Source organism: Phyllostomus discolor, chromosome 13, assembly GCF_004126475.2.
Source record: "Phyllostomus discolor isolate MPI-MPIP mPhyDis1 chromosome 13, mPhyDis1.pri.v3, whole genome shotgun sequence".
Taxonomy (NCBI): Eukaryota; Metazoa; Chordata; class Mammalia; order Chiroptera; family Phyllostomidae; genus Phyllostomus; species Phyllostomus discolor.
Window position 1 is genome coordinate 44,116,030 of NC_040915.2, and position 26,219 is coordinate 44,142,248.

General features: G+C 51.6%; 1 protein-coding gene across 1 annotated transcript in view; it reads right to left on the bottom strand.

Moving 5' to 3' along the window:
* Positions 1-4,392: 4,392 nt before the first annotated feature.
* Positions 4,393-26,219, bottom strand: part of KNTC1 (kinetochore associated 1) — a 53,858-nt gene continuing 32,031 nt past the window's right edge. The window contains exons 40-63 of the mRNA XM_028527696.2: positions 26,096-26,200; positions 25,598-25,726; positions 24,748-24,864; positions 23,799-23,908; positions 22,290-22,491; positions 20,624-20,713; positions 18,572-18,743; positions 18,427-18,485; positions 18,067-18,283; positions 17,194-17,267; positions 16,697-16,907; positions 16,463-16,572; positions 14,100-14,146; positions 12,710-12,788; positions 11,620-11,738; positions 11,166-11,301; positions 10,447-10,542; positions 9,955-10,011; positions 8,445-8,499; positions 8,290-8,353; positions 7,632-7,761; positions 6,457-6,546; positions 5,753-5,898; positions 4,393-4,926 (exon numbers count right to left, since the gene is read on the bottom strand). Of these exons, the coding sequence (XP_028383497.2) occupies positions 4,467-4,926; positions 5,753-5,898; positions 6,457-6,546; positions 7,632-7,761; positions 8,290-8,353; positions 8,445-8,499; positions 9,955-10,011; positions 10,447-10,542; positions 11,166-11,301; positions 11,620-11,738; positions 12,710-12,788; positions 14,100-14,146; positions 16,463-16,572; positions 16,697-16,907; positions 17,194-17,267; positions 18,067-18,283; positions 18,427-18,485; positions 18,572-18,743; positions 20,624-20,713; positions 22,290-22,491; positions 23,799-23,908; positions 24,748-24,864; positions 25,598-25,726; positions 26,096-26,200 (3,075 nt within the window). The 3' untranslated portion in view covers positions 4,393-4,466. The remainder of the gene's footprint in view (positions 4,927-5,752; positions 5,899-6,456; positions 6,547-7,631; positions 7,762-8,289; positions 8,354-8,444; positions 8,500-9,954; positions 10,012-10,446; positions 10,543-11,165; positions 11,302-11,619; positions 11,739-12,709; positions 12,789-14,099; positions 14,147-16,462; positions 16,573-16,696; positions 16,908-17,193; positions 17,268-18,066; positions 18,284-18,426; positions 18,486-18,571; positions 18,744-20,623; positions 20,714-22,289; positions 22,492-23,798; positions 23,909-24,747; positions 24,865-25,597; positions 25,727-26,095; positions 26,201-26,219) is intronic.

Consider the following 26,219-nt stretch of genomic DNA (forward strand, 5'->3'; position numbering starts at 1 on the left):
GAGAGTAAGTACGGGGTTAACTGGGCAAAGAGGGGCAGGGGACAAGGACTTGAAGTGGCACAATCTATGCAGAGAATTTCTCCCAGGGAGACAAGGTGGGGAATAGAAAACATTTGATTGTAGAGCCCCAATGTCTTTAGACTAAGTCGGTGTGTACACATTGACAAAAAAAGTTAATGAAGCCCTGGCTGGTATGGCTCAGTGGATTGAGCGTGGCCTGCGAACCAAAGGGTTGATGGTTTGATTCCCAGTCAGGGCACGTGCCTGGGTTGCGGGCGAGGTCCCCGGTTGAGGCATGCAAAAGGCAACCACACTTGCATGTTTCTCTCCCTCTTTCTCTCTCCCTTCCCCTCTCTCTAGACATAAATAAAATTTTAAAAAGAAAGAGAACAAAACCAACTAGTGCCAAAAAAGTACCCAAGGGAGGGAGCCAATGTGGGTTTACAGTAAACATAGCTTCCAAGTCCCCGGGCCCCGGAGAACTGGATACCCCCCGTCTCGTCAGCTTTTCCGTCTGTAGGATGCAGGAGGACACCATCCTACTAATGAAATTCTCTCCTCCAACGGTCAACTGGAAATCCAGCCACCTCATTCAGAGCGAGAGATGGTGCAAGAATGCACATGAGTCGTGAAAATTAAATATGGAGCCTTTCTCACCGAGCTGTTGCTAACTTCCCCCTTTTCCTTTGTGTAAGGAGGTGCTGTCATTTGCTCATGTGGTCATGCAACACTCAAGGAGAAAATTCCACCCTGGTCACGGGTGGTCAAAATTCACGTCTCATACATATTTGTTAAGAGTATACTAGGTGAGGCTGGCGGCCTGGGGACTGGCGAGAAAACGATGAAGAGTAAGACAGTCGATGCACAAGTCTACAGAGGTTAACTCTGGGTGGCGTTGAGAAGAAAGTCAATGTCGATGTCATAGCAAGTCCCTGGGGGTGGCCTCAAAGCACCGACAGTTGGGCAGGGCGGGGCGGGGCAGGGGGGAGGCAGAGGCTAGAAAGACAGGCGGGGCTGCATCACGCAGGACATTCCGAATGGGCAGGTGGTGTGGAGTTGTGACAGGTCCAGCTTTTATTAAATACAGTGCCTTTTAAAAATGAGACCACCCACAGGGCGAGCCTTTTTGTAGATCCTCCCAGAGCCTGTTTATAATTCATCTTCCTAGAGCGAGTCCCTGGTTCTAATTGTGAACCAAGGGGTCGATGAGTCTCACTTGGCCACTTGGGTTTCACGCCAAGAGAAAGGGGGAGCCGATGAAAGGTGAGGTCGGGTGTTAAGGATATTTGGTGTATGTTTTAAGAATATATTTAGGCAATGGTATGGAGAAAAGAATAGAATAATTAAAAAAATGATCAAGGCTAATAAAAAATGTAACAAATATAACAAGAAACCTGGCTAGTTGTATATTTGAATGTCAACCTTATCTTAAAATAAATCCAAATATATTTATTTTTCAAAAAGTTACTTCCTTGGGCGCAGGCTGTGAACCAAAGCATTGCAGGTTTGATTCCCAGTCAGGGCACATACCTGGGTTGCAGGCCATGACCCCCCAGCAACCACACATTGATGTTTCTCTTTCTCCCTCTCTTCCCTCTCTAAAAATAAATAAATAAAAATCTTTAAAAAAAAAGTTACTTCTTGTGCTTGCTGGTGTGGCTCAGTGGATTGAGTGCCCACCTGTGAACCAAAGGGTCGCTGGTTCGATTCCCAGTCAGGGCACAGGCCTGTGTTGCGTGGGCCAGGTTCCCAGGAAGGGGCTTGGGAGAGGAAATCACACATTGATGTTTCTCTCCCTTCCTTCTCCCTGTCTGTAAAAATAAGTAACATCTTTGAAAAAATGATAAAATTTAAAAAATAAAAAATTTACTTCTCTGGTGCACCCGCAGCTGACCCTCTCCCTGTCAGAACCGTGTTCTGAACGGGGACGCCAGCGTTGAGGCTGGGGAGGAACTGTTTCCGCTGCATCCCCTGGGCACGGGCCTGTTCCCATTTGTTACCTTCTACTGCCACCACGTGACCCTCCCTGTCCTTGCACGCTCATCACGCCCACGAATACAATTACAGCTCTGCTTGCACGGTCAGCCTTATGATTAGTTTTCTTGAGGTTCAATCCCACGAATGTCAAAGAAACACGAACCTAAGTAGTGAGATACCATTTTTACCTCTCGAATTAGCAAGAAGTTTCTGCAAGCAAGATCGCTCAGCATCAGAGAGGGTGCAATAAGGCAGACACTCCTACTGCAGGTGTGTGGTAGGAACGGACTTTTGCTTTTTGAAATGCACGCGGCTTGGCCATTTGCACGTAGAGCCTTAAATGTTCTTCAGGGCCTGACCGGTGTTGCTCAGTGGGTGGGGGTCATCCCAAACAGAAAAAGGTCAGGGGTTTGATTCCTGGTCAGGGCACATGCCTGGGTTGCAGGTTTGGTCCCGTCAGGGGCATATGAGAAACAACTGATTGATGTTTCTCTCCTGAAATAAACAAACAAATAAATAGTGTTCTTCATTCCCTTTGATCTGGTCACTCTGTTCTTGGGAATGTATCTTAAGGAAATAATTGCAAACATGGGAGAAGCTTTGCGAAAAATATTGGTGTCACCTGTAAACACCTGGCAGACAGGAAGCGGACGACCACTCGAATCTCCAGCAAGCAGGAGGCTTCCCAAACGGGGGCATTCAGGCCTGAGAAATCCTGTAACTTGCCCAGGAGCACACGGCTCATACAGGATGGAGCCATAATTCAAACCCAACTTATTTTATTCCAGAACCCATGTTTTAAATAACAACACTAGTACAGAAATGATATTTTCTCAACTGGCACAACAGCGGCAAAGTAACCCTATCATTGTGGAGTTTTCCACAAGTATGGCAGAAGATCAGGCAGGCGGGCAGAGTGAGAGCTGCGATCATCATTGCGTGCCCGGGAGCGGCTGCTGGCTCTCCGCGCCACCCTGCCCGTGCGGGCCAGCCTCAGCCTCCCAATCCAGGGCGGGCAGCCTGCGCGGGGCACGGCCAGACTCCCGGCCAGCTGGAGGGCCTCCCGCTCGGTTCTGTCCCTTGTTGGCAGCGGCGCGGGAATTGGAGGTTGGAGAAAGCCAAGAGCTGCTTTTCTCTTGTGCGGGCGGCTTGGAGGAGGAGGCCACGGGTGGAGGAGGCCCGAGGGCGGCTCTGGGCGGCAGTGTCGGGGAGACTCGCCACCACCACGGAGCAGGAGCGCGGGGTCCACCACCAGCTCAGCAGCAAACAGGGGCTCCAGGCCCCGGCCCAGGGGCGGGAGGGAGCAGCTCCCTGATCTGAGGCTCGCAGTCCTTCCCCCTTCCCCACTCTGCCTCGCAAGCGGGGGCCCCCCTCCATCTCCCTTTCAGCTAACACCTTTGTAACCAACCCCCGGCACTCCATCCAGCCCCACTTGAAGGATCTAGAGCGCTCTCTCCCTTTCTGGCTGGCCCCTGCCCGACACTCTCTGCCCCACGAGTCACACACGTGCTCACCAGAGGAGCGTGAAGACGACGGGTAGTCTTACTCCTGTACGTGGCAGAAACAGGCTGTAAGTAGCTGCTTTTCTTCTGCGGGGAACACAATATCTTTGCATTTCGTTTTCTTCATACATGGCACGAAAATGGACGGTCTCTGTAAGTTATACAAACAACTAGCAGAGAAAAGGTTGACTAATTCAGGATATGAGTTCTTTACAGGACGACTGGCTGTCGCAGTTGCTCCTCGTCAGGTGACAGCTGACAACGGCACACCGTCAGACCCACAGTAAACACGGTCCATTCACAGCGGGCTCCAGGCGCCCCCCTGTTCTCCCCGAGGAGGTCCGACGGTCTCCTACGACCCGCTAAGGAACATCTGAGTGGGGAGAAACACAGAAGCATCTTTATGAGTGGCATTTAGCTTCTTCAAACGGAAAGTGCTCAGATGAACTACGGAACTTAAGGTTTAACTGCATTGCTGAAAACCTACACATAACGTGCTTCGGTGTTTTGGATAAACGTGGCCGGAGGAAAACCACCTGAAGGGTCACAAATACATCTCCTGAACCAACATTCTCCCCTTTTTGAGAAAAAGCGATTTTACACCACTGAGCACAGCAGACGGGATGTGAGCGCTGGAAGTCGTCAGTGACAGTTAACACAACGAAAGCTTGTTTTAATGTCTGTTTTAGACTTCGGGAGGAAAAGCCACCACGATACCCAGGTTTACTAAAGCTCCCGATCTGTGATCCAAGTAAAAACATTTACCTTATATTTAAATTCAAGATAGGAGTGAAAGTAATTCATATGCCTACTTTACATACGACAATGTCTGGAAGGATACACACCGAGATGTTAACAGTGACACTGGGTCTGGGTAGGGAGATTTCAGGAGATTAGGATATTTGTTTTTTTCCTGTTGCAAATGTCTCTTTTCCATAGCGAATAATTATGTCTCAGGTAACTAGAAGGGCGAAGTGAGAGCACTTACTACTCAAGCGCAACATTCACTGATGCCCCTTGAGCCCCAGAGCTGCACTCGGCGTGAGCAACGAGACCCCGGGAGGAATCGGGAAGCTGCAAGGCGCCCGAGGGACCGGGGTCCAGCCGTGAAGACCACAGCGGACCCGGGGTCGGCGCCTGGCCAGGGGCCACGCGGTCGCTGGGCGCAGGGCTCAGCGGAGAACCATGGCCTCTCCATTTCTCACCCGGCACTCTCTTACACAGAAAGTAAAATACAAAAGTACACGCAGGCACATGCAAAAATACACCCATCTCCAGAGCAAGCCAGCTCCATTTCACGACCCTGGGAATGGAGATGGCGTCAGGTTCGAGTCCAGGGAGCCGCGGCCGCTTTACCTTCAGAATCTCGCAGGGCGCGGCATCCGCGGGCACAGGGCTCCCCCGGTGCTTTGAGTATTCGGCCACGAAGACGGAAGCTTCATCCAAACTGCGGCACCGGGAAGACAAAGAAGGGCGTGGGGAAGCCGCCGGGTGATAACCATGCTGGCCACCTGGGCTGTGGCGACGGTTCACGGGTGCAGACTAACCGACCGGGCTGCACACCCAAAGTGCGTGCAGCTCATCATACAGAGACCACGGCTTGTCATACAGAGACCACGGCTCGTCATACAGAGACCACAGCTCAAAAAAGAACCCCTGTTCACAAACGACGAGATGCGACCACGGCTCGGTCACCGTGACGGGAGCAAGCAGGAAGAAACCTACGGGGGCGGGGGGGGGGGGAATACCTCCCCCCGGGGACCAGCACAGCTAGACAAGTGCAGGGATGGGCCCCGTGGACTTTGGGTCCTCACCCCCTCCCCAGGGCCACCGCTGCCTCTTTCTCCCCGTTGCTGGCCCAGTCTGCGCCCGACCCTAGGCCGAGGGGCTCGCTGTTTCCGGACTCGGGCAGGCTGGAAGGTCAGGTAACCACGCTCTGCAAAAGTTACGTTGCATCAAGCTCCCGACTCTCTGAGCAAGTGCTCCAGAAGTAAAGCTGTCATTTAGGGGTTTGGAGAACCGGGAGACGCCTGTTTTGGGGGGTCAGACAGCTTGTATAACTGTCCGACTTCCAGCTCGTGCTCCAAGAGCTGGGGCCGGAAGGCAAGTAACCTCCGGGGTGTGTGTGGTGGCGCCAGAGCCGAACGCTCGGAGCCGCTGAGCACAGCCAAAGAGCCCTACAGTGGTTTGACCTTCCCCCCAAAGTAAAGACAAGTTTGAAGGACATTCTATAGCAAGGGTTCTCCCCCCGCCCCCCCGCTGAATTCATGTACCTTAGTTCATTTGCCAAATAGTTGACTAGGTCAGTGATGCTGCCGGTGTTCATTGTGTGCAGTTTCAACACCTCAAAGTATTTCGTCTTTGCCAAAATCCCAAACTCCTTCTTATTTATGATATTATTCAGAATTAGGTTTCGAATCTAGAGAGTGACAGGCACCGTCGCATTAAAAACGTGTTACGTGCCAAGTCCAGCCCAACACGGGAACATGTACGACGGTCCGAGTTAGAGCATCACCCACCACACCGCAACGGAGCCTCCTCTCTGGGGGGAGGGTTGCCGGGGCCCACTGCAGAGCCTCATACAGCAGGTAGGGCAGTAAAAGCAATGGTGGTTAAGTACTTTGGAACTTTTTTTTTAAAGATTTTATTTACTTATTTTTAGAGAGGGAAGGGAGGGAGAAAGAGAGAGAGAGAGAGAGAGAGAGAGAGAAACATCAATGTATGGTTGCTGGGGGCCGTGGCCTGCAACTTGGGCAGGTACCCTGACTGGGAATCGAACCTGTGACACTTTGGTTCGCAGCCCGCACTCAATCCACTGAGCTACACCAGCCAAGGGCTTAGAGGTTTTAATAAAAGTAAAATAATTATATAGTAACAGATTGAGATGGTAATTTTCTGCTTTATCTCGGTTTGGGGAAAATGATTGCCTCTAATATCTAATTTCCCATAGCCAAAAGGAAAGGAAATGTTCTCTTACTTGATGGGAAAATCCTGCCAACTGGCCGGTACTCATATGCTCTTCTAATTGCTGTAAAATGATCTGAGGATCGCACGAGCTCAGAAAGTTCTAGAGGAAAAAGTCAAAATGTTAATTAATGAAAAAGTGTAACTACTACTAGTTTCTGTCAAATCTGTAAGGTTTTTTAAAACTGGTTTTGAGGGTGGGGGAGAGAAAGAGAGACAGAGAGACAGAGAGAGATTTTTGTTGTCCCACTGGTTTATGCATCACTGGTTCATTCCTGTAAGTGCCCTGACCGGGGATCGAACCCACAACCTTGGTGTGTCAGGATGACCCTCTAACCAAATGAGCTACCCGGCCAGGGCAGGTTTTCATTTTTAAATATGAACTATCTTGAAAGATCTCGTTTATAGGGAAAAACACTTCTTTCAACAGAAAATTATTGAAATAAGAAAAAAAAACATTTTACAAACATCCATTCCAATAGCAAGAACTCTTTAACAAGTGTTTTGCCATCCTCAGTGCCAGAAGGAATCTATTTAAATACTGAAACTTTGAAAAGCAGCACGGACAAGTGTGCGAACAGCCAAGAAAGAACAAGGTCAGAGGTGAGCACAGACGGCTTCGAGAAAGATGGACTGAGCAGAACAAATGACGAATGAAAACGCGCACACACCCACGCACACGGGTCTCCGCCCGCTGGCTCATCTCCTCGGGGACACAGCGGCGAAGCATTCCCAACCGCCCCGTCCCACTCGTTCTGTGTCACGGCGGGACGAGCGCCGTGTTTACAGCTCTGTCCGCAGGGCGGCTGTGCCCCCCCCCCCCCCCCCCCCGCCGTGGCATCACACACGGAACCTGGCTGTCCCCGCTGCTCGACCCCTGACCTCCCATCAGTGAGCCAGGTGCCCTCCTCGTGCTCTTCTCCAGCCTGTTCACCTCCATGCACCCAGCGACCCTGCCTGGAGACCGGCCCCCTCACTCCCCCACCTGGCCTACCCACCAGGTCGCCGTGCGGGGACGGGGTGGGACGCGCAGCCCTTCTGCCCCACCTGCACTGATGTCCTGTCCCGCTTCACAGGTGTGGGGAGGGGAGGACGCAGCCCTTTGCAGGGGACATGCGGGGGGGGGGGGGGGGGGGGGGGAGACCTTCCGTGCCTCTGGCAGTCCCAGGGGAGCGATTCCCAGGGTACCTTGATCTGCTGGTGCCTTTTTTCCGAGTGGGGCATGAGCATGAGGCAGGCCAGGGCGAAGGCCGGGAGCTCCAGCTGCACGTACTGCCGGGCGACGCCAACCAGGTCGAGGTCGCCTGAAACCGGACACCTTCCAAGGGGCACGTCAGTCAGGCAGGCAGGCGCCAGGGGCACTGGCAGGGCCCCTGGCCCCTAGCGGCCCGCAGCGGTTGCCCGCCTACGCTTTCAGCGGTTCCAGGCATTAAGGGTCTGCCACTTAGCGACGGGGAGCCCGCCCCTCACGGCGCTCCTCCAGGCCAGGGAGGGGGGACAGGGCTGGCCTGCAAGGGGCACAGGCTGCCGGCTGCTGCTGGGACTGCATCTGAGAACTCCCGAGGGCCCGAAGCCAAACTCTCAGGAGACGCAGAACCTCCGGGACACCCGGCAGCACTCGGGCAGTCACAGGGGACCCGCCACGCACGTTAGGTTTGGGGACAGTGTACGAGTTGTACCACACATAGGACGCAGACGGGGTAAAGACAACGGGCACTGTATTTTAAATATGAGGGGTACCCTAACCTTCCCAAGAAAAGGGAATTACGAGATGTTGTTAAGAAGGAATTGTATAAGCAATGCATTGGGTTTTGTGGGGCGGAAAGAAAACAGGTATTTCACTTACTCGAGAATAGCAACGAGGCTCTCACGACAATCTGCTAACTGGCTGGGGCTTAAAGGGCACGAGGCTGAAAAAGACAAACAGCAAAAATGTACACACACATGCACACACGCACCACGTGACACGCTCCGCCCCAGGGGGCGGGGAGAGGGCGGTACCTGCGAGCAGGGGCATCTGGACCACTCGCTGCCAGGCCTTGCTGAAGTAGGGCACCTGCGGAGACAAGCGCATGGCAGAGGTCACGCCGGACATCGCGAACCCCTCGTGTTACAGCCACGGGCCGCACCCTCAGATCCGGGTGCCGGATGCTCAAGCCAAAGCACAGGTGGGTGCCTCTGTGCTCCTGGGGATTAGGTTCTAGGGCACTTTTCGTCTTTACTGTGTATTTCACGATATGATCACGTACAATCGCGGCTGATTCAGGACTGCTTTACTTGGGAAAAAAGGCGTCAGAACCCAACTCGGAAAACATAACTTACACTAGTTCTGTTTGGGGCCAGACACTGTGCTCGGGCCATGGAAAGGGACAAGGGGACAAGGGACAAGGGAGAACAGTTTAGATGAGTAAGGACACCCCATAACCCTCCATCAGCAGGAGGGCGGCCGACCAAGTCACGGTGCATCTTACCCTGCACTGTGGAGAATGATTAAGAGTTACAAACACAGAGCCACCTCCAAGGGCCAGACACGGTCACTGTAAGACCCTACCATTGGTGTATGGCTGAACAAAAACACGTATTCACAGAAAAACCTGCACACGGATGCTCACGGCAGCATCGTTCCCAGTGAGCAAAGACCAGAAGTAGCTCAACGCCCGCCAACCGGCGCACGCACAGACACCACGTGGTGCAGCCGCACGACGGGACGTCCTCCAGCAGTGAGAAGGGAGGACGCACGGACGCACTGTGTGACGCAGGCAAACCTTGAGGACACGACGGCGAGTGGGAGATGGCAGACACAAAGGCCACGTGTCATCAGAGGAGCCCAGAGAGACAGGAAGTGGACGAGCGGGAGCCAGGGGCTGGGGCGGGGGGCGGGGAGGAGTGGGCGGTGAGTGCGAGCGGACACGGAGCTTCCTTCCGGGTGAGGGGAACGTTCTAGACGGAGACGGGGGTGATGGCCGCGGAGCGTGGTGAACACACTGAAACCACGGAATGAGCTGCACGTTTCGCAGGGGCGACTTTTATGTGTGAATTACGTCTTCATTTGAAGAATCGAGGGAGAGCTGTGTGCACTGCCGGGGAGCAAGCCCCAGACTCCAGCGCAGCCCACGTCTCCACACGACGCGGCGGCACGGGCGCACAGCCCATGGCCTTCAGGAAAGGTGGGTGCGATGTGCCCCCCCCCCCCCCCCTCTGAAGATCGCAGTCCAGGAGGGGGAGGGGCTGCGGAAGGCACTGTGACAGACATCAGAGCGGGCCGGCGTTTTCAGAGCGTAAGCGGGGACGTGTCGCACGAGGCCTGCGGAGCTGGGGAGAGCGCAGTTTCGCGGCGGCGGCGGCGACCCCGCGGCCCCGGGCCGCCAGCCTCTCGCAGACCAGTCCTGCTCTCCCCCAGGGAGCCAGCTCCTAACCAGCGTGCCCCGCGGTCACAGGCCAGCGTGTACAGAGATTAAATTCTATAAAACTTACTTAAAAAAAAAAAAAAAGGAAAAACGAAACTACATACCTGCCATAAAGAATGGATACTAGAAATGGCTGTTAAGACTTTCCTTAGGTAAGGAATCTGTGAAAAGAAAAGAAGAAAATAAAGAAAAGGAAAACGTTCCTAAGATCGCCGGAATGGAAAATTTCCACATGAGACAGCAAATTCTCTCAGAAGGATTATCAGTCGAATGTATCTCCCCTGAGAACCGCCGGAGTGGTTCACTCACAGAGTCACAAATGCCAAGGGAGGCCGGGAAACTTCCATCTGTTTCCCGCGACATTTGTGTCACTCGTGACTCTGCGACTCCTCTGGCCTAGCTCCAGGTTCCTTAAGTGTGGTCCGAACGCAGGGAGAGCGGGCGCTCCCAGTGTGCATGTGCTCCGCGACGCGGGGCAGCCAGGGCGCTGGAGGAGCCGGGCCCAAGCTGTGCCGTGCCGTGCCATGCACGGCGGCCCCCTGCCGACAGGAGAAACACCACCCCCGCCCTCCGCAGTCCGGGGCGCGGAGCCTTACCATGTGGAAACCGAGAAGCTTTTGCAAGAGCCCGTTCCACAGCTGCAGGTCGTAGATCCCGTATTCTAAACAAAGCTCAGCCACCAGCCTCACCGCCTGGAGCAGAAGAGAGACCGTGCTGCTGGAGGGTGCCAGAGAGCTACCCCACCGCTGGAGAAGGCGGGCAGCCGGACACAAAACACGCTTCCAATCTAGCTGTGCCTGCTGCCTAAATTCAGTGCAGGCCCCACCTCTCTGATGGAAGGAGAAAAGGAGATTAAGATGATCCTTTTATGTTTATCATTGTTTGTTAGATGATCCTTTAAAAAACTGTTTTCATAAATCCCCGAACAGCACCTCGGACTCCCCCCTCTCCTTTCCCCGTCTGAGAACAGTCTGCCCCTGGCCCGCCCCTGCCACACTCCGGGCTGCAGCTGCCCCAGAGACGGAGTTCCCACGGACGACCAGGAGGCCGCGAAACACCGCCCCTGGGGGACACGGGGCGTCCCTTCTCGGGTCCGGCTGAGGACAGACGGGCCTCGGCGGGGAGTCTAAACGTGCTCCCTCTTCTTGAAAGGGATGGCCTTAGGCCTCAAGGAAGAGAGGGAAGGGGACTCCCGAGTCACCCCGTCCCCCGCCGGGACAGGGAGGAGGGAGAGGTCTCTCACAGCAGCAGCGGCTTGCTCAGGGGTCAAGGGTTCCTCTGGGTCTGTCTCCCGGGCAGCGCTCGGCGTACGTACCATGGACTCGTGGCTGTGGTTCTTCCACAGGCCCTTGATCATCCCTTCCTTAGGGCTGTTGCAGAACAGTTCATACGTGATGGGGATATTCAAAGCCTCGAACGATGCCAGAAAAGTTATACATTTCAAGTAAGATCTGGAAAACAGAGGTATTCACGGGAAACATTCTCGTAGGCCACTTAAAGTTTACACTTTACCACTTAACACTGCTACCACTTAAGTTTACACCTGGATAAACTGGCCCTGTTTTTAAATGCCAATTTAGGCTTCTAGATACATTCACGGAATACAGCGGTAGAAAGACAAAGAAGACATCCATTACTAAGTGTCTCAGAGGAAGGAGGGAAACAAGAGGCTCTAGAACTCGGGGACACTCGGACGCGTGCCCGACCCCGGGCACGACCGCCGATTCCTCTCCCTGAACGCGGTGCACAGTGCACGGCCGCCCACTCACTTCACTTCCCCGAGGGGTTTCTTGAAGAGCGACTCTATCGTCTCCCTGTCGGCCAGGTGGAGGAGGCACTGCAGGGCCCGCGTCCTGTGGGCGAAGGTCAGCTGGTGCGTGCTCAGCGTCTGCAAAGGCACGGGAGGTCGGTCGGGGCGCCGCACGCTCGCGAGCGCGGTGCGGGTCAAGGCTCCGGCGACACGCGCAACGATGCCTTCTTTTTCAAACTACAGGCAGCCCCTGCCCCCAGGGAGGCAGTGTTTGGGGAAGCGCGACCCCGGGACCCTGCAGAGCGGCCCTCGGCTCCCTTGGGAGGGACCGGGCAACGCGCTTCTCCCTGACACTGCTGCCGGGGGGGGGCCCGGGCGGTTGGAGCGGCGCCGGGTTCTGCAGAGCCCCGCCTCCGCGGTGCTGGACACCAGGACTTAAGGCCCTTGAAACGGTAGGAATTAACTCTACTACACCCCAACTCCTGAACAGGTTCCTGAGAACTCGCAGCTGAACACACACTCACGCCAGCTGGCACATCCTCTTTCGTGTGCTGTGAGAGGACGTGGGAAGTGGGACGTGCGTGAAGGAGGGGTCGTGTGTGCACCCCGTGCTGTCGAGGACACCCCAACAGCACCTCGGACTTCCCGTCCTTCCTCCTCCCCCGGGCTCCTGCCGTCTCAGAGCATCTCTGGGGGCAAACGCCCGGAGGCAAAGGGGCCAGGTGGCCTCTCGGGGAGGGAAAAGGATCACTCAAGTCCAGCTCGAGTCCAACGGTGTGACTGGACGGGGAGGCCCGGTCACGCAGGGCCTCGGGGCCAGGGTGGTGACTTCCACCTGGCCAGCTGGTCTGGCCCCTTGCTGCCGGGGATGCCGACCGACCGGGGAGTGAACAGCTGAGCGTGCAGACGACCGTGGGAGCCATGAGCTCGCCACTCGGTCGGTTACGGAAGCCAGCGCCGAGAGGGGGTGGCAGACGCTACAGCACGCGGTGCGTGTGCCTTCCATGTGTGAGCGAGCGTCCTCCGCCAAGGAGACCCAGCACGGCCCACACGCGGGACAACAGAGCGGAGACCCAGCCGCGCGTTTCGGCTGCACCCCCGGGACTTACGGTGGTGGCTGACGTGGCGAATATGAACAGCATCCTGGAGCTGTAGTCAATCGGACGAGACAGGAGCAGGTACAGGACTCTGAAGACAAGGTTTTGATCACATCAGATCGCAATTTAGTGACAGACCATTAAAACGACAGACCTGTTTCACTGTCCGGAGAGAGTCGCCCCAAACACAGCCCCGACGGGTTACGGGTCGAGGGCGTTTCTGCTCTCTCCTTTATCTGAACCACAACGAACACAATAAATAGTCTTCTCGCCTGCAAAACAGCGAGCCGATCTTTGATAATGCACATTCTCTCTGTGTCAGACGGAAGCCAACACGGACCACAGCTGCGCAGCCCCCCCGGACACTGTGCACAGACGATGCTGCTTCCGTTCACGGGACACCGTCCGTGGCACATGTCTGCCTGCAGACTGGGGCCTGAATGGCTCCCTCCAGAGGAGGAGGAGCAAGCTGGAGCAGGCGCACTGGGGGGCGGGGGGTGGGGCTTTCAGTGGGAAAAGGCTGGAAGGCACGGAATTGCCATGAAGGAAAAACCCCTCTGGGGTTTCCTTTTTGGGATTTTCTCTCCCCCCATCTCTCTCTGAATTGTTTCCCTCTCAGACTTCCCGGGTGGCGGATGCAGCCAGACACTCCGGGAGCTACCTCTTGCTCAGCTGAGGTGCCCCTGCCCTCTGCCCTCACAGGACTACGCAAGGACCCGGTGGAGTCCAGATGCAAGGAGGTCAGGGAGCGGGTGGCAGGCCAGCTCTGCCCAAACACAGAGACAGCCTTTCCTTGGGTTCGTCTCTCCACACCCTCTGCCAGACCCCAGGACCGACGCAGGGCCCCACGAATGAGCGGCCTGCCCTACTTCTGGCCGGGGCCAGGAACGGGAGAAACCGGCAGTGTATGGGCCGCCACTCCCTCTCCGGCCTGGGCCCCGCGTCAGGAATGGATTACCACACCAGTTTTGATTTGGGCCCAGATACAGTCTCCTCACGAGAGCAAGCCACGGCCCATCAGACGAAACCCACGTGGCTTCTGCAGTCTCGGCCCAGCTCCCAGAGCAAGAGAACGCAGCGGGGCCTGGGGCCGAGGTCTTGGCTGACGAGAGAGCTCCCCTTCGCTGAGCTGTGTTCTCCGCTGGAGGTGCTCTGGGAGCCCCCGACTTCAGCCCAGTAGGAACTCACTGAGGGTCCAGAAGGCCCGAGTCCTGGCTGCTGCTTACTGACCGCGCTGGAGACACTGACCCCGCTCACAGCCACGTGCCAGCGAGCTGGCTCTCCTCAGACCCTGACCCACTGATACCAAGAAAGTGTTGTCAGACTACCCTCCGACAAAGGTACCAGTCACGCCTCCTGCCGGGCAGCAGGGTGAGGACAAAGGCAAGCAAGGAAAGAGTACCTCCGAAGCGCTTCGTCTTCTTCAAGTTCAAATATTTCGGATGGGTTCTTTGAAAAAGTAAGGAAAAAAAAGGTCAAACTCAGTGAGATTTGTTAAACTAGATAAACTTATGAAAATCTATTAGATGAAAAAGCCATCTAAAATTACATATAAAAATGATGTTCACATACAAGAAAGTACCATACAGCTCATTACTGTAAGAATTCTGCTTAGGAAACGGGTTTACTAACACTCAGTCGGTCAACAAACACAGTGTTGGCGAGCACTCGCTGTGCGCCGGGAGCGATCCGGGCACGTGGGCTGCTGAGTGAACAACATAAATAATCCTGTCCCCCCGAAGCTTACACCCGTTGGGTCATTTTCATGTTATTTTCTCCCACTGGGTAATTGTTAAAAGAAAAGGGCTCTGTGAACAACACTGAGTCGTTCATCAATTCAGTATATTTTTACTGGAATTTACAAAGCAGTGTTTCAGGTGCTAGGTACAAAGTTCCAGCCTTGAAGAACTTTCAGTTTTGTAAGTTAATGTGCAAGTTAAAACATTCCGGTCACAAATTCTGAATGGCCTGGATGTGCTTCTAACACCTCCGTGTGCACTGACGCTCAGGTCTCACCCCTGGTAAATGCTTCAAAAAGACTCGTGAGATCAAATGCCAAGTGACAGAAACACTGCTAATTAAAAACCTCACGTCCTGGCAGTTATACCACCTGCTTGCAGGTGGATTTCCCCAGGGATGCCCGCCTAGATGGACAGAGGAATCACAGAGTCCCCAGAATTGAGTGCTGCCTAAAAACTCAGACGACACAGTGCAGAAAGTCCTGCACTTGGATCGCTGAATCCCTCCATAAATTCAGACTTAATGCTATTGTTTCTGAAACACTGACATCGTGTGTTGACATTAGGCACCCCCGATAAGATATGCTGACCGAAGAGAACACATCACCCACATAGTGTTCTTGCCAAGAACTCAAAGAACGCAGAACCCACATGTCATCCCGAGACACGTCAGCGAACCCACAGAGAAACATTTGACAAACCAACCAGCTGGCACCCTTCATAAACGTCAGTGTCCATTGGAGTTAAAAGGGGTCAAGTCAGAACTGTCAATAGGTGGTCAATCCGGGGCCTATCTGTGGTGGGCGAGGAGTCTGAAGAGAAACAAAATGTATCGCTTCAAAGTATCTCCCCTTAATAGCTACAAAGGGAAACAGAGTGACTAGGTAATGGAGAAACGGGCAGCTGTTTACTGAGTTGTCTAAACTAACTCCCCTTTTAGGGCAAACAGACATGGGTGCCTCCAAATGTCACATCCTGAGAAGGACACGGCGTCATTTAGGCAGTATTCTGGCCCAAAATGCGTAATTCGAATCTTATCGTGAGAAAACATAGAAATCCAAGTTGAGAGGCAGCTTGTAAAAGAACTGGATTGTACTCTTCAAACATGTCAAGGTCAAGAGAGACAAGAAGTGATGGGACTGTTCTAAATAGATGAAAAGCAATGCCTAACCCTGAACTTCATCTTGGTCCCCGGGCAGACTGCTATGAAGAGCATCATTAGGACAACTGGTTAAATTGTAACATGGAGCCCTGGCTGGCATAGCTCAGTGGATTGAGCGCAGGCTGCAAACCAAAGTGTCCCAGGTTCGATTCCCAGTCAGGGCACATGCCTGGGTTGCAGGCCACGGCCCCCAGCAACCACACATTGATTTTTCTCTCTCTCTTTCTCCCTCCCTCCCTTCCCTCTCTAAAAATAAATTAACTAATTAAAAATCTTTTTAAAAGTTGTAACATGTACTATAGATTCAAGTCCATGTTGTACTGTATCAATATTATGTTAATACTAAATTACCTCATTTTGATAACTATACACTGGTTAAGAGAAAAGCCTTGTTCTTAGGAAACATACTCTTAAACATTAAGGGGTAAAGGAGCATGACATTGCAATTTAGTCTCAAATGATTATGAAAACTATTCTGTCACAGGGAGAGTAATGAAGCAAATAACAGCAAACTGAGGCACTGATGGAGCTGGGTGAAAGGGAGACAGGGATTCTTTTATACTATTGTGACTTTTCCGTATGTTTAACATTACTTCAGAATAAAAAGTAAATCCCGTGAATCTGCGTGTAGGAAGAGGCCATTGCTTTTATACATAGCATTCACCTGGAACCAGCAACTAGAAGGGAAAATCGTTGCAAACCAGTATCTGAGCAAAAAGAAATGCAAACAACATTAAAACTGAGCAGATAATGGAGGGAACACACTGAGCAGAAGTTCCCCCTTTTAAGGTTCGTGCTCCGCACCAGGAGGTCAAGCCCCCGTGAGAGGACAGGCAGGAGAGACGCCCGTGAGAGCAAACTTACTTCGCCGGGTTTCGTGGGCGGGCACAGCCATTTTTCCAACAACATGTCCCAGACTTTCTCCAAGTTGATCTCGTTGACTTCGGCTATCTCTTTAGCGGCTGCGTGGATATCTAAGGTAGTCGAGATAAAGAGTTAAAAGAAGAAAAAGGAAAATCCGCCTTCTGAATGCACGATAACGGGAAATCAAAATGCGAGTTCCCTCTGGACGCAGGGAGACCGGGGCGCGGCGCTCACCGGGACAGTCCCTGCCGGAGGGGCTCTGCATCCTGTGGTTGATGCTCGGGTGCTCGTACAGGCTGACGATGAGGTGCGCCGGCCTCCCGACGCCCCGCAGGTACTCGGCCGTGTTCAGCTTGTGGGCGATGAGCACGGCCTCCGTGCCGGACCGCCGGTGCTGGCTGTGAAGCTTCTTCAGCAGAGCCTCGGCTTTCTCACGTGCTTCGTCCTGGGGGAAAATGCCACGTTTGAAAGCAAAAAGAGACATTCGCTTTCAAAATCTCCAGGGAGGCACAGGATCCAGCCTCATCCATCCAGGGGGGGCCCTGCCTCGGTGACGCCGTTAAGCACCCTACACCAAGGCCTCACCCACCCCCGGCTCCGTTCCGGGCACCCAGCCCGGGCACACCCTAGAGAAGGCCTCTCATCGGGGCAGAAGGTATGCCCGGCGGCGAGCGCACTTTAAATGGAATGGGGTGGGGGTGGGGGCCTTCGCTCCTCTAGCCAGCACACACCTTCGGGGGGATGTTCTGTAGCCACCTCTCGGCCAGATACAGGCAGAACTTCAAGCTGGACATCTTGAAGGAGCCTGAGGAGATAAAGAGACTGAGAAGAACATCTTAATCCTTTCAAGACAATGCATTTCAGTCAAGTCAGCAAGCTTTTATTTTCTTTAATTATAAAAATGCACACTCAAAGTGAAGAGCAATTTACACGGGACAGAGAAACACAGACTCGGAAGTAAATCCAGAAGCACCTTCATCAGCTTCTGTGCCTGCTCCCTAGAGCCTTACACTCCCCCAGTTTTCTGTGCGCGCGCGTGTGTGTGAGTGTGTGTTCACGTGTGCACACGTTTTCACCCGGAAGGGGTAAGATCACACATGTAGTGCCATTTGCTGGTCCCACTTAATATATATCTTGGGCATCTTCCCAAATCAACCACATAGTGTTCTGTTCTCTGAATATGCTCTCTTGTTTAAACCAGTTCCTGTCCAATGAACACTTGCAAAAAATAGCTGTTTTCAACTTTGGTGACGACAAAACCCACGGTATCGAGCGCCCGTGTTTGTGTGCCTGCTTGGTCACGAGAGACCATCCAAGGGCTCGTCGCTGGCAGTACGGCAAGGTAGTGGGAAGTAAGCTTCGATCCACCTTCCTGCCGCCGGGGAGCGGCCCGCACCCCCACACCCTGGGTGAGCGGCCAGGGGTCCGGCTCACCCGACTCTGGCCCTTTCAGCGTTCAGCAGTCAAACAAGCGTGGAGAGGACGCACGTGTCTTTCTGAACTAGCACACTGCTTCTCCTTAGAGCTACAAAAGCGCACGCTCCAAGTTCAGAAAAGCAACCCAGCCGCCCGGGGTGCGGCCATGGAAGACGGCAGGCTCGTACCTTCTGGGACGTCCTGGGCAAGGCTGATGGCGATGGCCACGGCCCACTCCGGGTTCACGATGGACAGCAAGTAGGACTCGATGGTCTGGGTGATCTTGCAGATCTCCTTGTTCATCAGCGGGGAGGACTTGGCCTGCGGTAACTTCATGAGCTTCGGCTTCAGCTTTTTTTCGAAGACGTGCTTGGCCGTGGACACGTACAGAGTGTCTAGGGAGAACTTGGAAGAGGGGAAAAGGAGAGCTGAGGCGGGTGGGTGCGCTCCCCTTTAGGGGTTCCATGTGAAAGCCGCACGGAACCCTCGGCCCGGGACCGGAATCAACTACAGGACAGAGGAACCCCCGACGGCGTTTCGTCGCTCACCTTCATTAGCTTAGAAATTAAGAGCAGCGTCGGGAAGGACTCTTCGCTGAGTTCCATAGCTGGAAAGGAGACAAGGACAGCGTGACTTGCTTAAGAAGGAAATGTTGGCTCTTCGGGAAAATGCGTGAGAGGTTAAAGGACGTACAGAGAATTTTCCAGAAGTTCTGTGCTGTGCCAAAAAATATCAGGTGAAAGGGCAGTCTGGTGTGGGCGGCCGCCGGCAGAGTGATTACGTGCTCCAGCATGTACTGGTACTCGAGGTCCACCGGCGGGGAGATCCTCCTGTATGACTTCAAGTGTTGTAGGAGACTCAACGCCTGTTTTAACATGAGAAATATTTTCCTTTGAAATTAAGTTAACCCCAAGTGTTTTAAAATCATCTGACTCTATGCCATCATAGGTCTCCATTTCCGAGTCAGTACTGGTTTCGTCAAGATGATCAAAACCTTTCACAGTTTTACTTTTAATGTTATTTTTCTAAACCAGTGATTTTCAACCGGTGTGCTATGAGAATTCTTTAAAAAAAAAAAAGGTTTTATTTATTTATTTTTAGAGGGAGGGGAAGGAAGGAAGAAAGAGAGGGAGAGAAACACTGATGTATTGCCTCTCACCCACCCCCAACTGGGGACCTGCCTTGCAACACGGACATGTGCCCTGACCGGGAATTGAACCAGTGACCTTCACAGGCTGCAGACCAATCCACTGAGCCACACAAGCCAGGGCGCCACAAGAATTTTTAAAACACACAATACCCAACTATTTAGTCAGGGGCACTGACCTCTTTTCCCTTAGACTGTTAAAATAAAAAATGAGCCCTGGATGGTGTGGCTTAGTGCATTGAGTGTCGGCCTGCAAACCAAAGGGCTGTCAGTTGGATTCCCAGGCAGGGCACATGCCTGGGTTGCGGGCCAGGTCCCCAGTAGGGGGCGCATGAGAGGCAACCACACTGATGTTTCTCTCCCTCTCTTCCTCCCTCCCTTCCCTTCTCTAAAATTAAATAAATAAAATCTTAAAAAAAGGGAACAACCAACACAATGATAACTATCTGGTGTGAATGAGTCAAAATTGTACCTATTTTTGTTGTCAAATGGGCAAAAAATCTAATACAATAGACAAAGAGAAGGCAAGAATAGTATAGGAAGTATAGAAACGAAAGAACTTATGGCACATGGACATGAACTAAAGGGGAGGAATGTGGGTGGGAGGGGGTGTGCAGGGGGAGGGGAACGAAGAGGGGAAAATGGGACAACTGTAGTAGCATAATCAATAAAATATATTTAAAAAATCTAATACATTTTTTGGTGCACTGCGGAATTTGAGGAGCTAGCTTATGTGTCTCCAAAGAGTTTGAGCAAGTGCTTCAAAATGCTTGATTTTATTTTATGTTTAATGTTCTTTAATGCAGTTTATTGGGGTGATGTTGGTTAATAAGGTCATATAGGTTTCAAGCGTACATTTCTGTGACACCTGGTCTGTGCACTGTATTGTGAGCCCCCCCCCCACAGTCAAACCATCTCCCGTCACCGTGTACTGGGGCCCCTTTGCCCAAGATTCCACTTTAAATACCGGGGCAGTCGAGCTGCAAGTGATCCTCTATATCGCTTACTCCTCTTCAGTTTCTATCTTGCATTTTTCAGGCTTGTACCAAAAAACTTTTGAATCCACCCATTTTAATTTTTAAAATCCAATTCAAATAGAAGATATAATAGCTACTACGACCAAAATTCAGAAGAAACCAAGGAGTTACTGAAAGTACTGAAATGGAATTGAGTGAGCCCTGGATCCACCTATTAATAGAGAAAGCAGAATTGAATGGGGGTACTGTATGTGCGTGTGTACACACATACACATATAATATATATAGAAATATATAAATTTATATATAAATATATAAATTTCTCCCAGTTGACAAATAATTTTGCCTTACTTTTTCCAAATCAGTCTGTTAATGGCTTCGTGCACTTTGATGTAAATCGCCTCAGTAGAGCAAAACTTGGGTTAAGATAAGTGATAAAATACAAGGAGCATGAAAAACCTTTTTACTTCTGTATCGTTTTTTAAAGAAAAGGAGCTAGAATAAAATGTGGAGTTTAAAGGGAGTTCAAAGGGACAGTCCAGAAAGACACACAGGTAACTAATTTTTTTTTAAAGATCCAAATAAAAACAAAAAAGGAATTTAAAAGTATACTAGTTATACCTGATTTATATTAATGTTGGTTATTTTTTCATCAGCTCTTTCGATAACTTTCAGGACAATTTCGACCATTTCATAGTCATAGGGATTCAACTGTATAAAAACAAAAAAAAATATCAAAACTTGAAAAGATGTTGCCAGCGGTCAGATGGTTTCGTGCAGTGACGTTCACCAGTACGGAGATCACAAACACAAACTCGCAGTGCGCTACGAGTTAAATCAGATTATTCTTTTAGAAACGAGCATTTTCTCATGTGTAAAATTAGTTCTATTAGGATACATATAAATGCTTTAAAATGTCTCAAAAGTCATTGAAAAAAAAGCCGAATAAGGCAATAGTTTTAAAAAATAAAGATTTACACTACTAAAACCCTAAAAAGATATGTGTTAAAATACCATAATTTTGTAAGACTTTAAAATTAAAATTCTATTTCTTCCATTTATGGTGGGAGAGTTAAGATACAAAGAACCGGCCTGTTTGTAGAACAGCAGAACCAAGAGTGCGGCCCTTGAAGCAAGCTTCTCAAGGGCTCCGTTCTAGCGCCGACCACACACTGCGATAAAGAATTAGCCGGCTGGCGATTATGTTTATGAAGAGAAAGGAAGTGTTCTCTTTGTTCTTTGTTTCTGCTCACACATCATTGTTTTTTTTTTTTTTTTTTTAATGCCAGCCCAAGTCACATGAATCAGAACACTGGACAGAGTGGAAACATGATCTCTCCAGTACTTGAACTCTGAGCAAAAATGATACATGTTTTTTGGCTGAACTACAGGCCAAATATAAAACTAAAGTGTTTCTTGTAGTCTTCTAATCCTATTTCCCCTTCCAGCTAACTTCATTCCCCCACCAAACTACCCCTTGACCTAAAAGTTCCAATTCTCAGATCTCCTAGCCAATAAATAAATAAATATATACAGGCAAATGTAACAAACAAGATGGCACATATCTATGCATGAAGATATCCATAGTAACAAAACTTACGATTTAAATGTTCATCCATAAAGACCTGGTAAAATACCAGTAGGTTTCATCCATATTGTGGAATAATAAAATATGTACTTCCCAAAAATGAGGTTGATAGATATTTACCGACACATAATAACAATATGTTAAATGAAAAAAAAAAAAGAGTAACAGGATAGTATGTTTAGTGTAAGACATTCACCAAACTATTAACATTTTTATCTGTGGGAGTGGAGTTAAATATTTTCACTTCAAAAAAATTACTGATTCTAGAGACAGACAGACAGACAGACAGACATCGGTTTCTGTTGTCCCACTCATTGGTGCACTCACTGGCTGGGTCTTCCGTGTGCCCTGATGGGGACCGAACCTGCAACCTTGGCGTACTGGGATGATGTTCTAACCAAGTGAGCTACCTGGCCAGGGCCTCCACCTCTTCATTTCTACCTTTCTCTCTAGTTTGATCTTTTTCAAAGAATGTGTTATTTTTAAAAATCTAAAAAAAGAGGCTATTTCTATTTTTTAAAAAAGACAAAAAACTGCTGTATTAAAAATAGAGATCTAAAAGTACTTCAAAATCAAAAGGTTACAAAAATGTAGGGCTTGCACTTCCAGTCTGTTCCTAGGTATTGAATTGCGAACGTGCAGGAGGGACGCTGAAACCGACGGGACAGATCCCGATGAATCCCGTCGCCACGCGCCCACCTTATGCAGGATGCCGCTGAGGCTGATGACCAGCTCCCTGGTGCTGGTCAGCAGGGGCACCATCTCCAGGGCCTTGGCCAGGAGTCGGGAGTGTGGCTGCGCGGCCGCGTCCGGGCCCACGTCGCCCTGGCTGGCGTTCGTGTTGTGCAGCAGGGTCTCGATGAACAGCTGCAGGGCCGCGTCCCCGTTCAGCTGGAAGGTGCTAAGAGAAGGACTCAGTCACACTCCAGTCCCCCAGACGCCCGCGTCTCCACACGGAATTTCTCCCGGACAACTCGGGTCCAGGCTCCCATCGCTGGAATCCAACCCTTCTGCTATCCGGTCTTGTAACCACATAACCTGCCTGTTGTCAGAGTGAACTGTAGCCTTTTAAGAAATCAGGTACTACTGGGGGTGGGCAGGGTTGGATAACAGTGGAAGGAAGGGGCTAGACACAGAGCATGTGTGAATGACCCAGGGACACGGACAACGGTGTGGGACCTGACTGCAGGAGTGGGGGCTGGGACGGGCAAAGGAGGACAAACAGAGAAAAATTGGGACAACTGTAAGAGAATAACAATAAAAAAGTGATTTAAAAACATGAAAAGTAAATATACATAAAAAAACAGGTATTAATCTTGCTCATCCTGCCCCCTGGGAGCCTGTGGCACGGCCGGCCCCGGGGCCCCTGAAACAGGCTGCACGTGCGGAAGGCGGCGGGCCAAGGCCAAAGCTGGCTGTAGGCAGGGTCTCCAGAACCAGAGGGAGCACAGGGCTCTTCTTGAAACTGAAGGTGTTTATGCTTGAGATGAAACTGAATTCTGTCTGGGCAAGAGGTGTGCCTATATATGCAGAGCAAGGAGCAATGCACGACTCCTGGTGGCACACTGAACAAACAAGGCGTCGGGGATGAGCAGCAGGTGAGTGGGAACAGTGGGCGTTCCGCACCAAACACCTGAGCAACCTGCCCGCGAAGGCCACCGGACACAGGGTCAGTGCAATGTCGTGCCCGTCAAGGGTTTATTATGTAACATCTAGTCTTCAATGTTTTTAATTCACTTGTTAAATTAAAAAAAAAAAGGATTCTCCCTAAATCCTACTTTTCACTGAGTTTTAATTTCAGATCGCCTTGCCCCTAGTGTGATCTGATTTAGAAGTGTCATTGCTCAGAAGAATATTCCCAAACTCCCCTGCTCACGGAATCCCCCGAGGCGCCCACGCGAGCTCCGGCTCCTGGGCCTCAGCCCCGACCCGCAGGGAGAGGCCCGAGGAGGGGCCTGGGGCCCGGCTCATCCGGAGGGAAGTGCGGGCAACACTGACCGGGGAATGAAAGCGGCCATGCCCGGAGAGATTTAATCTGGTTCTGGATTTAAGTTCCGTTCAAATCCGGGAGTGAGCGAAAGAGAACACTCCAGACCCGTGGGCCACGCACGTGTAGCGATCATCCTGGTCACCGTGTCCCTGCGGTCAGGATCGCCGCGGCTCGTTAGGCCCACGGCGCAAGTGCCGGCGCCGTGCGAAGGGCTTTACCTGCAGTACTCCAGAAGGAGGCTCGTGTCCGTATCTGCGTTCTCCACGAGGGCTTTCACCAGGTCTTTCTTGGTCAGGAAATGCTGCCTGAAAACTGGCTGAAAAGAAATCTAGAAAATAAAAAGAGCAAAACAGAACGCTCCGCTAACCCGAAGGGTGTGAGAGCAAGGGCGCCCTTAACTGTGCCCGTGCGCTATCCTTTTTTATGGAAAAACACGCTTCTGTCGCTCCTATGACGTGTTTTTTTATCACACCACCCAACTGGACACCAGGCTGAGGTTTCAGGAGCATCTGGTGGTGGGCCCGACCTCCCTTAGGCGCGCTGGCCCTCGGCGGCTCTGCACCGGGAGCCTGGCTGTCGGCGGCGAGCCGTCCTGCCCCTGCATAGGACGCCGACTCCAAAACACACACCACTCTGGAGCGGCTACATCCCTGAAAGGTCAACTATTTGGGAACTAAATAAAATGTTGTACGTTTTAGTAAAGAAAACAAGATCTTGCTTGTTTTTGCAAAGTAAAAAAGAAGGGCCTCTTACTCTCCCTACCAGGAGTTCTTAAAGCCTGGTGCGCCTGTCCGCACGTGTTAATATTATCTTTGACCAGATCCCAGCAGCACGAGTATGAGGCCGGAGGCTAGGCCCGAAACAGTCTGAGTGTCAGCCCATGCTACATATATTCCTGTGAATGAGAAAGCTAAGCAGATGGAAATGTCAGGACTCTCTTAATTTCCTTAAAAACATAACAAAAAGGGAAATGAGGCCAAAGGCCCTTCATTTCTTTGGAAGCACCAATGTGTGCACTTAATGTACCTGAAGTTTATGAGCTGGCCTACATACGCCTACCCACGCACCCTCTCCCCGGCAGCGAAGGGCAAGGAGGCCTTCGTTGTAAGTGTCCTCACTGGGCAGACATCAGCATGAGGGAAGCCTCGTGGCGCTGCACATACTCACACCAAGGTTACCGAGGCGAATGCCCCACCGGGCATCCGTGCTGAGTTCACGGAACTTCAGCTCCACTTCTGCCTCCTGATACAGCCTGGCCAGCTGAGAGCCCACCAGCGAGATCGCCTGAGGAATGGACAACAACAATAAAAACCACAAGCCTTCTTCGGGCGAACGGTGTGACATGTTGTACATTGCTTTCTTTGCACAGTCATTACTTTCACAATGTTTAGGTCATGCAGCTAGTGGTCTGATGCCATAAATTCAGCCTGGGGTTCCTTCATGGGAAAAGGCCGAATTTCAGTTATCCTGCAGGCAATGTCCTACCCCACCCAAAGGCAAATTTAAAACATACACACCAAAGAGAGGCTTTGCATCTCTTAAACTTGTCCTACAAAAAAGAACAAGCTCACAGGCCTGAGGTTTCGATACACCAGAGCAAGCCTAAGAAGTGAAGTTCAATGGCTGCCCACAGACTTCAAGAAATAAAACACACAGCGATTCTTTGGGCCGAGCAAGGCTTAGGACCAGCGTGCCACCAGGCCAAGCAGAAGCTGGTAGAAACCAACTGAGTTAGTGTGACATTCCTTCTGCTAAATCTTTTTTTTTAAGGTTTTATTTATTTATTTTTAGAGAAAGGGGAAGGGAGAAAGAGAGGGAAACATCAATGTGTGGTTGCCTCTCATACGTCTCCTACTGGGGACCTGGCCCACAACCCAGGCCTGTGCCCTGACTGGGAACTGAACCAGCGACCCTTTGGTTCACAGGCCGGCACTCAATCCAATGAGCCACACCAGCCAGGGCTCTTCCTCTAAATCTTTAACATTTCAAGCACCGATGGTGTGCCTCCAGGTCATACCAAAATTTTGTCGTAATTCTGCCATGCTTTATCTACGAGCTTCCAGAGATTTTCAAACACTTCTTTTTGGGGTAAGAGGGTGCAGTAACCCAAGGCCAAGTCAAGGTCCACCAGGCGACAATTAAAAACCTATGGGGAAAAAGCATCGAGAGAAGCAAATCCTCCACAACCCGAAGAGAACGCCGGGCTCTAAAGGCCGGTCACTACATTGAATCGGAGGCCCCGTGAAGGAACAAGTGTGGCATGAAATGTTAGCTGTGGGAACACGGTTGCAACTCATCTGCTTAGTTTCAACGTCCTTTATCGGTATCATAGATTGACGGAAAGTAACTACGGCCGTTCTGTTCTACACGGCGGACGGCCCTTGCCTTCCCTCCCGCCTGACTCCGGTCTCAGCGCGTTCCTTCTGGTCCCCTCCCCCCCTCACTCTTCCTGTCACCGAGCCATCAGGAGCCACCAGCGCGCGGGAGGGACAGCCTGCCGAGAACACACACTCACCTTGTGCAGCAGGGTCGTGGCGTTTCCCCGGACGAACGGCACGGCCTTCTCCTTCAGCGCCATGATAACTTGCCTGGACTTAGCTAACGAGGCCCCTCCAAACAGCTTTTGGAAAAGAACAAAA